Source organism: Harpia harpyja, chromosome 14 (genome assembly GCF_026419915.1).
Source record: "Harpia harpyja isolate bHarHar1 chromosome 14, bHarHar1 primary haplotype, whole genome shotgun sequence".
Lineage (NCBI taxonomy): Eukaryota > Metazoa > Chordata > Aves > Accipitriformes > Accipitridae > Harpia > Harpia harpyja.
The window spans coordinates 34,960,386-34,975,148 of record NC_068953.1 but is presented as its reverse complement, the minus strand read 5'-3'; the positions used below and the strand labels follow the sequence as shown (position 1 = coordinate 34,975,148).

At 37.2% G+C, this 14,763-nt stretch overlaps 1 protein-coding gene across 3 annotated transcripts in view; it reads right to left on the bottom strand.

Annotated features, from left to right (window-relative positions):
- The window catches only part of TLN2 (talin 2), a 206,444-nt gene that overhangs the window by 111,746 nt on the left and 79,935 nt on the right, over positions 1-14,763 (bottom strand). For all 3 annotated transcript variants that reach the window (XM_052806996.1, XM_052806995.1, XM_052806997.1), the window contains exons 3-8: positions 9,101-9,271; positions 6,271-6,368; positions 5,486-5,615; positions 3,852-4,004; positions 2,818-2,960; positions 1,273-1,400 (exon numbers count right to left, since the gene is read on the bottom strand). In XM_052806996.1, the coding sequence (XP_052662956.1) occupies positions 1,273-1,400; positions 2,818-2,960; positions 3,852-4,004; positions 5,486-5,615; positions 6,271-6,368; positions 9,101-9,236 (788 nt within the window). In that variant the 5' untranslated portion in view covers positions 9,237-9,271. The remainder of the gene's footprint in view (positions 1-1,272; positions 1,401-2,817; positions 2,961-3,851; positions 4,005-5,485; positions 5,616-6,270; positions 6,369-9,100; positions 9,272-14,763) is intronic.

The window sequence follows — 14,763 nt, the reverse complement described above, 5'->3', positions numbered from 1 at the left end:
AGACAATGGACAAATCCCAGAGGAAGATTGTTGCATAACTGGTCACAATTCTAGGGAATAAGAACCAGGAGTACACTGAAGCTATTACACTGGGTCCCCATAATTCTTAGACACACCAGTAGCTCTATTAGGAAAGGCTCATGGGCCAATCAGTAGCAGACAGACAGAATGAACAAAGAAAAGCTGATTATTAATTGGAACTGAAGGATATTTTTTTCACATGGTTTGTTTGGATAACTGAACTGCTACTTTAGGAAAATCTTTCAAAAGTGAAGTGTTTTAAACAACCAATATTGCAGCATTGCATGTTCCAAAGCAAGCCACCACTTTAAAGTGATTCCCTGAGATACAGTAAAACCCAGACTCAGGCTCACAAAGGAAGTATAAAAGTCAGCACTAAGCACTCAGGCAGTGGAACGGGCCAGAAACCAAGTATACACCCATTGTGTTGTGCATCCCATTAAAGTATCTATGAGCCTCATATGTAGACAAGGCTTGATGGACTGTGCAGTAAATAGCTTGCTTTTACCTTCCTACATTCTTTTCTTCAGACTCTGACCCTCAGTTAATTCTGCTGCAGGCAAACCAATCAGAAAATCAAAATCGGTAGAAAAATGGGACATTTAAATTTCAAACTAAACTTGCCCTGCTGATAGTGGTAAAGTACTGCAATAAAGGTTAAAGGATGGGCGACTTGTAAGCAGGACTCCTGTCCATATCTGAAACGAAGAACACAATTCTAGATCTCCATTCATACAATACCACGAGAGGGTAAATCTGAACAACTGATTAATGCCACTAAAAAGTTTGAAAAATTTAACTTCTACACACAGCAATATTAACTTTATTCAAATGACAAAGCATCTTTCCATTAGTGTACTTTCCTAGCAAATCAAACATCTGTGATATACACTGATGTATGCTTAATTCACACATGACGTTACTAAACACAGGCAGAAGTAGACTTCTAAGGAAGAACGAAATCCCAGTTCTCCCACATTACCAAGTGGTTGGCGAATCCAGCTGCACACTTAACTGGCACCCTGGGGGGGAGCTGGTGCCCTGTGCTGCCTAATAAGCCACTGCCAAAGGTGCCCTCATCAGTTGCGGTTGCTGATTTGTGCAATAAAGTTCCTTTCACAGGGAGACTGCTACAGAAAACACACCGAATCTGATTACCTCTGCTTGGAGTACTAAAATGCATTTAGTCTGTAACAACTCAACGTTAGTTACACATGAGGTCACCCGAATTTAGAAGTTAGAAGTGTTTACTCTAAAAATCCAGGTTTGTGTTTGTGTTCTACATGAGGTCCAAACTGGATCTGTGCTTGAAAGCCTCCAAATTCGCAGGCCTTCTCAAAGGAGACAGGATGGGAACCATTCAGAATGTCATCACGAGCCTATAGGAGGTAAGCAAAGACATGTCAGGGACATCCAAAATAACTATTACATCTCTGAAATTCCTTGAAAGCTTGAACATGGCCCAGGAATCCAGCAACACAGTTTTCTGTCTGAATGTCTTCATTATTCCATTCTGGATGTGTTTATGACTAACAAAATAAACAAAGTGCTAGATTATTTTCTGGTGAATATCTACAGAGACTTATTGAAACCACAATTGTAACAACTTCCATCAAAAAGCCAACATCCATTTCCTGCCATATGTGTATATAAAATACAACATATTCATACACACTTATGTGTATACAGATATATACATGTGTGTACATACACACACGTAAAAGGTTTTATCTCAGCACCTTGTAATAGCAGGGAAAATGATCTGCATAACTAGTAAGTAAAAAACAGATTACTATTATAGAAATGGCAACAGGAGAAGGCAAACAGCATTTTCCTTCCATTTGTTTAAATTCAGTGGTCATAGAAGATGATGGATTTTATAGCTCTGGCAATAGAAGGCTCATCTACCCACGGACAGAACAATGACAAGGCAGTATCAGCACATACTGCCATAACAGTAGCCTGAAAGAAATTAAGTGGCAGTAGAACAGCTCAGTGTAACACAGTCTTCTAAAATACTTGAAAACGTAATGCAGTCTTACAAGCAATGCCATCTTTACCTTTTGCCTCAGAGTTTTAAAATGCAATTTAGAACAATCCCATTTGAATCAGCTGCAAGTATAACAACAGAACATTCCATTAAACTTTCAATTTTATTTTTTTTTTTACTTTTTAAAAAAACCTTTAACAAAAATTTTAAAAGCCTGCTTTTATACTATCTTCTGCATAAAACTCTTAGCTTTGCTAAAGTATGTATAGTACCTCTAACAGTGTGGGGAACCTGCCTAGGTGGACTCCCACTGTGTTACATGATATAGTCCATTTTGAACAGGAAGCCTGCCTGCCTTGTTTGCTGTCTGGGCTGAAGATTGGAAAGGGAGTGCAGAAGAAGCTCCCTCACTGATCAGGCAGAAGAGAAGAGATGAGAAGCAGAAAGCTGGTTGCAAGACTGACCTGAGATTCCATATTACAGAAAAAGCATCACCTATAGAAGAGAATGGGGAGAAAAACTAAAAAGAATGACTTAAAACACTGAAGACATTCATGAATTTTAAGGAAACAGGACATGAAAGTCAGTGGATTTTTAGTTGAGTGTCCATTATTGGGTTGAAAGTATTTGATTAAAAAGAATCAGCAAAGCCTCTGTACTATCATGTGTTCTTGGAAGAATAGACAAAAAAGTAAAATCAAAGCACATCCAGAACCAGAATTCTAGAAGATGGAGTATTTCAGCAACAAGATTTTTCTAATTAACAGGTTTCCTCAGGCAAGGCAGAACCTGTACACATACTGTACCTGAACATAAAGCAAATTAAGCTGAACAGGATCTCTTGAATCTACGTTCTGGTCTGAATAAAAGAATTTTCGCCTCAACAGCAGTGTTTCATTTTCATCAACTCCTTGTTCTCTAAATGTTCGGCTGTGATCTAGCCAATTTACTGTAACAGAACCACAGACATGCACATTGTTAAATACGTAGTGTTGCCAGTGTTAAAAGCTGTTGTGAAAATCACGTGATAATTGGCATTTCCACTGGAGGGGGGAACTCTGCAAAAAACGTTGCTTTCATTTCAGCTTCTAGACATCAGTGTTGAAGGTTGCTACAAATGAGAATTGAAGAACAGCACTGCTGAGAAACAAGAATTTACTACAGTATAAACCACCATTAATATCGTTGAAGAAACAACTATAGTAACATTTTAATACTAAATTTAGATCTTCAAAGTTTCACTGCAAAATTACTTAAAAGTTTACCACATTTTCCTCCTAAAACCAATTGTTCTGTTTACTTTTCTTATCCCTGAACACAGTTTTAAAGCATCTTCCTGCCAGTCACAGTTAATCTTAGTGCCTTCATGTAAAACAGAAAAAATGGTTCTCATGACTTCACACGAAAACCAAATCAAAAACTGTCTTAGTTCTTTGGCAAACTCCATTTACACTTAAAATTTATACCTTCAAAGACAAAACTACCTTTTGATGGCTTTCAGTGTGCATCAACATTTAAATATCCAAGTGTAATGAAGGGGAGAAAATGGTCATTACAGAAATGACCCTTCACACTTAAGTTACAACTACCCTACCAAAAAAGTAACGAAAAACACTTCAAAAGACCTGCTAACTCTCCCAGCTAGAGGCAACAACTTGTCCATTTACCTAATTTTAAAAATACTCAGTAGTAGACAACATTATGTGTAAAAGGATGCAAAATACAGGTAGGGATCAGCTGAGACACAATGAAGAATCTAAAAATGCATTCCTGTACAGTTTTCTTGCACTAAACTGTGGAAAGATATTAATTAAGAATTATCCTGGAATACACTACTCACAATCATCATCTGTATGAAGCTTTGCCTTAAGTTTTTCCATTTTTCTTTCATCACGCAACAATGTCCTATCTTTCTTAAGCGTTCCTGTACTCTCCTCTTTCTTCTCTTCGATGCTCTCCTGGATTAAGGAGTATTCCTCATAATTCGTTATTCCTGGAATTATAAGTAAACCTGGTGTTTGTAACAATGAAAAAATGTAATACATTCTAGGACAGGTGAAATATTCTTTTTTATATATTAACACACCAATGGTTAGTTTCAAGTATAGTAAATACATTCCAGATGAAATGCTAAAACAGTGTATGGGGAAGGAGATGCCAAGAATAATCTACAACTTCCTCATTCAAGACATCACTCCAATATCCAGCATTATCCTTCAAATACATCATTTCTTCATCATATGCTGCATTTGCCGCTGTCAGAAAGATACTAAGGTTTTTTTGTTATTCTACCAAGAGAAGCCGCCAATTTAAAAACATGATGGAATTTAAAATAGCAGTAAATTCCAGAATGGAGATATGCCATAGTAAGTTTCCTTTCATGGATGCCTACAGTTGCTTCCTGAGAACTGAGTAATTTCAGCTTGCCCACAATGTGCAGAAGAAATGTGGCAGAGCAGACTGAGGAATAGAAACCACGTGAAATATATGATTTTTTTTTTTTTTTTTTTTAGAGTTTTAAAACTCAGCTCTTCCTATGAATTTAACATGAAACTGAATCAAAAATCAGTTCACAACATTTAGCACATGTGCTAAGTTGCTCTCATTTCTTTGTTCGGCTTGGTTTTTTCCACTGCTTGGCAAAGCATATTTATGTTATACAGGAAAGCAAGTGAAATGGTCACCTACATGACCACATTCATGAAAATAAGTCAAACTAGTTTTTGAAGTAAATTACTTGCAGCACATTAGAATCCAGCACAGAAACACTCAAACAAATTTGAAATGGATTAATTTAAGTTTAGCTTAATTCACTTTCCAAGTAAATTAATTTAAATCAAATTAAGGCCACTTTAATTCTAAATAAGAATTAAGCAAGGGTCTAAGATGATTTAAGCTAATCCATGTTGGATGCATGTTTATAGTTAAGTAAGCATTAGTTTTCCAAAATGTCTCTAAATACAAAGACAGACTATAACCAATATGACACATTTTTGACCAGCTGCTCTGGATGGCTTCCATATGTTGTTTCACAAATGATACGATACTGTGATCAACTCTTAATCGTAACAACACAGAGCCGTAAGTTTAGATATATTTCAAGGTTAAGAGTATTCATCTTTTATCCCATTAAAATTAAGTATAGATGTAGTTCTAATTCTCTATCACATAGCAGGAAAGCATATGTAAATGTAACATATATTAAAAAATTTATAACTGTACCATCATCAGATAACTTTGTGCCTTCAACTGCTAAATACTGAAGTTTAAGTACATAGCAAACTCTCTACCAACTTTCATAAAACCTGGACAACAGATTTCAAAAGGTGTTTGGTAAATGTTAACTGATAACGAATTTAAATATTTTTTTTAACAGATGTGCCAATTTCTAGCCAGTAATACATATCCTAAAAATCAAGATGCAAATATGGCAGAAAAACAAGTTCTTAAGCATGTGAGTCCCAAAAATCTTACCTATCCTGCTGCAAATGGTAACCAGCAATTCACCAACTGTTTTAGAATCATCCACCATGACTGTTTTCACTGAACCATCCAACATACGTATTTTCTGAGGCCTCTGTTTCTTTTTGTACTCCAATATATCCTAGGAAGTAAACAATACTGTTTCTAAATGCTTTTAGAAGCTGCCACAAGCCAACCCACTAACTTTGATGCCTAAAATAGGATTCCCTCCCCACCCCCCAAACTGGATTTTTCCTTTGTTATAGTATAGGCAAACTTATTCATGTAACAAACTTGAAAAGTGACTACTTTTATTTCTGCCAATGTCATTTTTCAAGAACTGATCGTAGCTGGCAAGACCAAAACCTAGACAGGGCAGGACAGACCAAAGTACCTTTGTGAGCGAAAACTAGTTCAGCATTTAAAAAGGATAGGAATGCCTTTTGGTTGTAAGCAAGCTGGCCATAATGTGAGCAAATATGACCTCATCATCTTTAGTATACAAGAAACCCACACTATAATCCAAGGTCACCTCAGATACAAAGCTTATTACAAAACTTATTTTTTATCTTTCTGTTAATTGTTCTATGAAGACACTATTGGCCACAGTAGCTCACAGTCACAACCAGATGCAGGCAAATAACTACTGAGGCACAGCAAGGAAAAGAAGTGGGCCAATTTCAAGAACAGACTCAAGACCTTCCTACTCCTCCAAATGCTAAACATTCTTCTTGCTACTTGGGAAACAAGTTTTTAGAAAACATGTTGATGAAGGAAGCAACAGACTTGCACCATACCCCATTTCTCAGCATATAATAATCCAGCGTTCTTCCAGCCTCCAGCCATATTCCTTTTCGAGGATCGTCATCTGACAAGAACAATCCATAGTCAGAGGCTGTGGAACAGAAGAAACAGAGCGCCATTGAAAAATATCAAACCTAATAAAGCCAAAATGGTTTTATTAAAGGTTATTCCGCTTCAGGGTTAAGCTTCCATTACACTTGCCTTCCATTCTTAATGAATTTGGATATAAATTTTTTTCTGTGCTTCAGAAAATATTTAGTTCAGCAGCAGATAGCAAGGTAGATCAGGCTTTATAGTAGACTTGAACAAAAGCTTCACTGAGCAAGAAAATGTCACATCTACTGTGTAATTTGTATTGTATTTGTAATTACTTCAAGCTGACCTTTTTTAAATGCTCATAGGTCCTGCTTTGGAGTTGACTAACCAAAAATACAAGCAGTTTGGACTTAACCATAGTATATATTTCAAGCAGTAGTTTTATTAAAAAAAATATATAGTTTGTTTTCAATTCTTCACGTATTGAGTTTATCCTAAACTTTGGAATCTTTTTTGGTAGATGCTTCAGGTTTAGGCATTTAAAAAAATACAAGGCTTCTAGAATTATATCTGTAATAAAAATATCAGGAAAAACTTGCATTTATTGCAAGCTAAACACATGTGGTTCTGAAACAATCAACTGACAAGTGAATGATAAAACATTGTCACAGAAGAACAAACCCAGGCTTAGGCTTCTAAGACTAAACTCCAGGTATACAAACTGAAGGACCACGACTGTCAACTTAAGGCCCATCCATATGTATGAAGAACTGTTAGAGTACACTTCTACTATCACAAACAGCGTAAACTACTGTTCATCAGCTGAGCCTGCTCTAATTGCAGTTCTAGAGTTTAAGCTAACAGCTTTCTTCGTACAAGCTGGCCAGCTGTGTGCATGCAGCCTGTTACAACAGCTCTGTGCAGGAATGGTACCCTGTTTACTTTCAACCCTGTGTTCAGACCCTCTGATCACAAAGTCAGGTAAAAATAGCTACAATTTTTGGACAATGTTTCATTTTTAAATGTCATGCATAGCAACAATTTACATTTAACAGCATTCACATTAAACACATTGTTACTCATGCAAGTATATAAAAGACCTTACACTTAATTAATAAAAGTGTAACTGACTTACAGATACACAATTTTGAAGGAAGAATCCTTCCAAAAAGAACTGAATAAGAAGAAAAACTTTTCATGCTGACCCTAATTAAAAATTCCCCTGAAAAACCAAGTGATCCATACATACAGAAATGTTTGACACAAATTCAGTACAGAATCAGTTATGTAAAATTTTAGAATTTGTGCCTATAAATAGGTTGTGACCTTTAGAAGCACACAAAGCGCCTTGCACGGAGCGCAGAATTACCAGTGAAGCACAGGCTGCTCTCATATTAATTTCTGTGGGATGCACCCTAGTAATGAAATAGTAGTGGCTGTGCAACTTGCATGTTAACATCACGGCTGCCTTTGTGCCAGCATGCAAGCTTGTTGGAGAAGTGCAATGTGCATGGCTGACAGTCATAATACAGGACAATTAGATTTTCTATTGTGGAGGAACTAGTTCGATCAGTCTGTACTGCACCACTGTGAGTCTTCTGAACTAACAGGCAAAACACACACATTTTAACAGCCACAGAGAAAGGGAAAGGATATGGTAGTAACTTTATTTCTGTTCATCACTCAACTTCATAAAGTTGTTTGAAGTTCATAATTGCACTGCAATCACATAAAAAGGAAAAGCCCTACTATATAATCTGAGGGGAGTTCCTAGGCTTTTCTATGAGGTTCATGATGTTCAGGGATATTTATTACTCAACTTCTCTGAATTCAACAGCTGTTCAGAATCACTGTCTTGAGAGATCAGTATGGTAAAAAATGCACAGCTTGTACCTGAAAATTGAAGCTCTATAACTAGACTTCCTAAGGACTCCTACAAAGGAGAAGCATTTCTAAGTAATACTAATATTGACTATTACCAGTAAGTTTTTCTAACAGTTCAGACAAGATTTTCAAAAGAGCTCTAAAGGTTGAGAGCTGTGCATACAACTCAATAAACAATCTCCTTTAAGAATTACATTCCAGTGGCATTACATACAGTATGGCACCAAAGGGCTCTGAAGAATCTTAATTTTTTGACAACTCTGACTACATTTAAACTAGAGCTTTTGTCCAAGTGAAGATGCGTTTCACAGTCTGCATTCATCTAATTTGCTCAATAGGTACAGAGACAGTTAAATTTGATTAACACATAGCAGCATTGTGAATATGGTATGCACAGCATGGTGATGCTTTTAGTTATTAACCAGTTTCAAACATCTCCCTTTGCACATTTTGGAGATGTCCAGCCATTCTTCCGTAATTCATGTTGTCACTTCCTTTACTGAGGCACAATATAAGTCTGCCCAGATTTTCCTCGAAAGCATTGCCACAAACATTGCTTTAAAAAAATGGTACCACAAAAATTGCTCTCCAAGCAGGGGAAAATCCTCTTTCAGCCAAACAACCAATTTATTTAAGAAGTCAAAGTTCCACAAAAAAGCATCCTTTGTAGAAAAACCTCTGTAAGGACGGAAGGAAGAAGAAGAATGCAGCTACCTTCTGTGACTTAAAAATCTGTTTGCACTTTGTGCCTTTCACTCCAGAGCCTTATGATTTAAATAAAAAAAACAAACCCTCCAACCCGAAAGATAAATGGAGGAACAGAACAGTGTAAAAAAACCCATGGGTCTATGTTTATTTTCAATTCAGCCAATGAATTGACTAAGGACAAATACAGGAACTTACCTTGCCCCGTTTGAGCCTCTGGCACTCGTTCACGAATAACTCTACAGGCATCATACACTGCAGTGGATGGTTCAAACTGCATCGTCTTCACTACATTGCATTGGCGGACACAGATCTTCAAGGAAAGAGCTACCATGGTGTCAAGTCACTTGCAAGTTCCTACTGAAGTATCTGAAAAAGCAGTAATGGCATTATTGCTTAGAGTTTTCCATTTAATGCTTTACACTCAACTTCTCATTAAAAAAAAAAAAAATTAGTTCAGTAGAATTATAAGTATTCAAATGCAGTTCTATATAAAGTCTCATTAGCATCACGAAGCTAGAAACTATCCGAAACACGTATTTTTCTTGGTATATTAGAAATTCATTTTCCAGAAACTTGTGTACACATACTTAAAGGTTGATACTTTGCCTGAGGTATGTCAAAATGGTGCATAGGAAAACAATACACTTATTGGGTATATTGCCAACATATCTACTACTGACAGAAAATGATTTTTCTCTTACCACACCTTTTTATTAGGCCACTTAGTTACCAGCTAATCTAACAGCTTAGAATAACTACTTAAACAGAAGCAGGATTTTCTTAGTACGTAACTTCTCCTTTCTGAAGATCTAAAGTGTGCAATACTGTGTTGTGGTTTTTTTTAAAGTCTCCACATAGATCTGCTAGATGTTTTTATCCTGTTGCGCAGCAACCCAGAGCTTCAGGAACGAGCTTTTTTTTCCACTTCAGCTCTATTTCAGAAACGTCATTGAATTTGACAGCATTTGCCTACAGAAACAGGAAGCTACAGATGCTTTTTTTTTTTGTTTCCTTTTGTAGATGGTCTGGGTTTTGTCTCAAGTGTCTTCCCTTGCCATCATAACACTCCAAACCACTCTTCCATCATTAGACTTTCCACAGTGATCTCCAAGAACTCTTCAGAACTGAAGTCCTTTCTGCATAAATACAGAATCTACTAGATTGCCCAAATCCTTTCTGCATAAATTCATGTATGTGTACTTTAAATAGGAGAACATGAGATTCTGTGGACTACTGATGATGATGATAATTTGAGCAGGACAAATTCCAGTAGTTAAACAAAAATTTAAACCCCAGTTGTGCATCCTTTTACAGCTCAGATACTCAAGTTCTGTTTGGCAAAGTCACTTTAAGGAATAGGAAGGAACCACCATTTACATTTCATCAATGCACCGATGCACTGAGCTCGGTGAGCATCCCTTCTCCAAGGCAGACAGCAGACAAATCATTTCTCTACAGATAACATTTAAGAGCAGCTTTGGTTCCAAGATGTCATCCTCCCCCACATTTTTGTGGCAGCCCATCCATCTGCCTCCCAAAAGCAAATCATCCTACTTCAGATTTTTTTTAGTCCTTCCAAGACCACTCACTATTAATATGAAATGCTAGATATATAACTATCTGACAAAAGAAAAGGGGTGAATGAGCAAAAAACCATACAAGAAACATTAATGTACACACCACAATGCCTTCCTTAATCTATCAGTGTCTGATAACAAAACAATCTGTACTTCGAACCAATCATTCTAGGCAGAGGTCTGATAAATGAAGATCTCTCCCTACTACCAAATACTCGTTCCTAAAACCCATCCAAAAGGTCTTCACATTTCAGAAGTAATTGTTCAGTATAGCAGCAGACAATATAAATCTCTGCAGTTATTTCCACAGAGACTCACCATAACTGGGCTCAGTTTAGCACTTCATCATTTATACATAAGAAAACCTCAGAGCATTACAAAACCAAAAATATCCAAAGAAACCAGATTGTAACAGTTTTTCACCATCCAGAATGGTCCCAGGAAGAACAATAATGTTCATGTGTGCTTATGTGCACCGTTAAAAAAAAAAAAAAAGTGACACACTAAAAGATGGAAAAGATGGAAAAGAAACAGATCAACTTGGAAAACAGTCTCACCAAGTTGCTCAGAAGGCAGTTCTAGCTCAGAGGTGACCTCTGAAACCTGGCTGTCAGCTTCCAGTGTGGTAAGGTGAGCCACAACTCCTACTCACTCTGTCTGGTCAATGTGTTAGAGAAGGGACATTATAATACAACCCTCTGAACTCTCTCTCCCCTCTATTTCTTACTCCTCTTAAAAAGAAGAAATTGTATAAAGTGACACCAGTGAACAGGTAAGTTCTGGAAAAAGCTTTTCTCTCCTCTTTGCCTTCTATTGCACCTGAAGGTAAGACATGAAGCCACACACATCTCATCTTCAGATTTCATCTGATTATCTTGTCTATTAAAAGGCAAAATGGATACTGACCTTTTCCTATCAACTTTCCCATGAACAAGTCTTAACTTTTGGTATGAATACCTTTGGTTAAAGGGGAACAGTCATTCAGAAAAAAATGTAAGCACAATCAACAATCATATTTTAAAAAATAACCTTGAGTAGAGGCATTAAACAACATCTCCTCTCTTCTGCTAACATACAAAGAAGTAATGCAGATGACTGAATCTGTATTCTCTGATATTAAAGCAAAGTGATTGTAATACAGTTGCACAGGCACATTGCAGCACCTTCTGAAAGACTGAACTAAACTTCTTGTTTTAAGCTAGAAAATAGGATCCACCTGAAAAATCTTTGTGTTCAATGGAATGATTGACTAATTTCTGGTATGAAATACTAGACAAGTGACTGAATAGTCAGAAATTAGCACCTCACTTGAAAGTTTCATGCCATACAAATCCTGTTTTACCAGCACTGCCAGCAGTGGGTCTCATGTAAGTTATGGTGATGCAATAGTATGCTTCCATATGTATAGCTGAGTCTTTCAGTATTTCAGAAAATAACATTTTCTTTTAAGGGGAATGGTCACAAGGTTATGACATGAAAATAGATACAGTTACTTGCAAACAGAAAAATCTACTTAATCTTTTAGTTAACCCTTTTACATGTAACACTCAAAAATGGATTTTTTAAAAGGGCATTTAACTTACATCAAGGAACATCCAAATTCAGTCCAGCATCTAATCTCCCTTCATGAATGGAGAAAAAGGGGCAAAGAAAAAACAAATGGTGAAGACTGACCATGAAACTTGAAATAGAAAAATAAAAAATAAATTAAAATATTCTGGTAAAATTATTGTGAATTTGCAGTTTGTACTTCTCCTTTTACTAGGTTAGCATAAACTTAGCAAACCAGAGCATTCAATAAACTTGATCTCACCTGTGAGATTCAGAACACAGTAAGTCAGAACTTGAAAGCAGTTTAACCAGTACAGCATTGTGTCATGCACTTGGTAAGTTTAAAAACAAGCAGAGGCCCCATTTCTTAAAATTTAGACAAAAAATTCTTTTAAAATACATTAAGTAGTTTCTCAGCTTGTTAATATTTTCACTTTGTGATCGTGCAACACAAACGACAAAAATGTGTGTTGGAAGGAACCTCAAGAGGCAGCCTAGCCTAGTCCCTTGCATAGCAAAGTGATGCATCCCTATGCTGTCCTGCCAGATGCTCATTTAATCCATTCTGACAAAGCTCCATTGAAATGGAGTCCACAACACCCACAGGAAAGTTGCTCCATTTTTATTTTTCTTTTTACTACTTCTACATTTTGGGTGGTTTCCCCTTACACAGCCAAGTTCTCAGTCTAGGTCTTCCACTCTGCAAAAGAAACTTTTTTCCCTGCCTTACATAAACAGACATGGCAAATTGATCCCTGTCATCTTCAACAAAATTTTACAAGTTGGGAACCTGCTACTGTGTCCTCCCAATGCCCCTCCTTTTTTTCAGGGTCAAATTCAACTCCTTAAAGAGGTAAGGACCTAAATACATCAGTGGTCTGGTCTCCTTCAACTCTGTGCTCTTGGTTTCAGAGACACCAAAGGATGCTTTATTCGAAAAAGAGCTTATGAAAAGAGCCCATGAGTTATCAGCTTCCTCCAATACTGTGTTCTCAAACTTCAGAGAAAGGTTTTCATCTGCCGCCTCCAAATTACCCTCAGGCTCTAAACCTCCCCACTCGGCTTTCAGTAATAACCGGGACAGGCAGTTTCCATCTCCTGGGTAACAGCCAAAATAGGACAGCTGTTTTTTCTCAAAAGAACTAACAACTTGGTCAAGAAAAAGGGCTGATATCACAGAGAAAAACAAGGAAAAAATACCTTCCATGTTCCCTTTATCTTCTATATACTGATTCACACCACATTTAAATATTTCTCTGTGCAGGCAATGGACTCTTTCTGCTCCCTAGTATCACTCAGTCTCTGGAATGGCTGACCAAAAGTCAAAGGATTCCTGGAAATTAAAGAGGATTTTGGAAGGAATGGTTTGGCTGGTACTAAGTCTAATGCTCTGTGACTAATGAAGTAGGTAATTTCTAAACCAGACTGACTGATCTGTGCTTGCAAGGCTGGAAACTGAAGTAATAAATTATGGATCTGACAGATTTGGGAGGGGTAGCAGCAGCTCTGAGCTCTTAAAAAACCCACAGATCAACAGTGAGAGAACCCAGTGTCTGCAGGTACATATCAGAGTATGTATGTCAAGGCCTCAAGTCAAACCATCACAGTGCCCAGGTTCTGGGAAATCCTAACAAAAGAAGATTATAAACCAGTGGTTGAATCAAAATGAGCAGGCCGCTGTGTGCCCACAGAGATACCCTGCCAACAAAGCAAACAAGCAAAAATATTTCACACATATAAAACCCTCCTTCGTCAGTCCTAACAATTTCTACACGCTGTCTGTGCCACCACAGTAAGAAGTGAATAGCTTTTGCAAGGATTTACTCTCCAACTTCCTTCTTCCATATAGCTTGGCTGTCTCCTGTTGAGGGACATCAATATAACTACACAGTCAGCAGGAAATCTACTTTTCAGATAAATATTCAAAAGTGATTTGCGGCCTCATGCTCTGCTCAGCAGAAGCACAGCATTCTGTACCACATGGCTCAGCCAACCTAGCTAGCATTTGAATTGAGGCAATACCAATATGCTATAGCTATTAGAGTAACTATATGAAAGCGTAAAATCAGTAAATAACAAAACTGGAAAACAGCATCTGAAACTTTGACTAAATTGGTGAAAATTAACCCCACAGTTCAGTAATGCCAAGTCAGTGGTATAACAGGATTAAGTGATACCCAACTGGAAGTATGTATAAATGCTGCACAGATATATGCTCTTTACTCGAGCCCCTAGTGCAAACCCCTTACTGCAACTATACGCTTACAGGAAACCAAACCAGTGGGACAAGAAATGTATTTCTTCCAGGTCCTCTGTATCTCCCCTCCCAATAGATGACTAGCACCAACAGTACCTCCCTCCTCCTAAAATTCTTCCTGAACATGGAAAAGCAGCACATCAAGATTGGCACATCCTGACAAATGCTTAGGTCCTTTGTGCTTACTGGAATAGTTTGTATGAAAAATACTAAAAAGTAGTTTACAGAAAACGCACCATCTAATTCTAGCTACCATATTACATCCATACGTTGCTAACAAATCTGGATGACCAGATCTGACATTTTAGAACACTTACTGTAGTTTCTGGCTCAGTCTGCCTACCAATTAATTGAGCAACACAGCATCAAAACACAATGAAAAAAAATACAGATTCCTAGAAACATCAACTGCAGTTACTTGCAGTATGAGGTAGTACTAAAATATTCTAAATAGTTGGCTTTTAACAGTGATG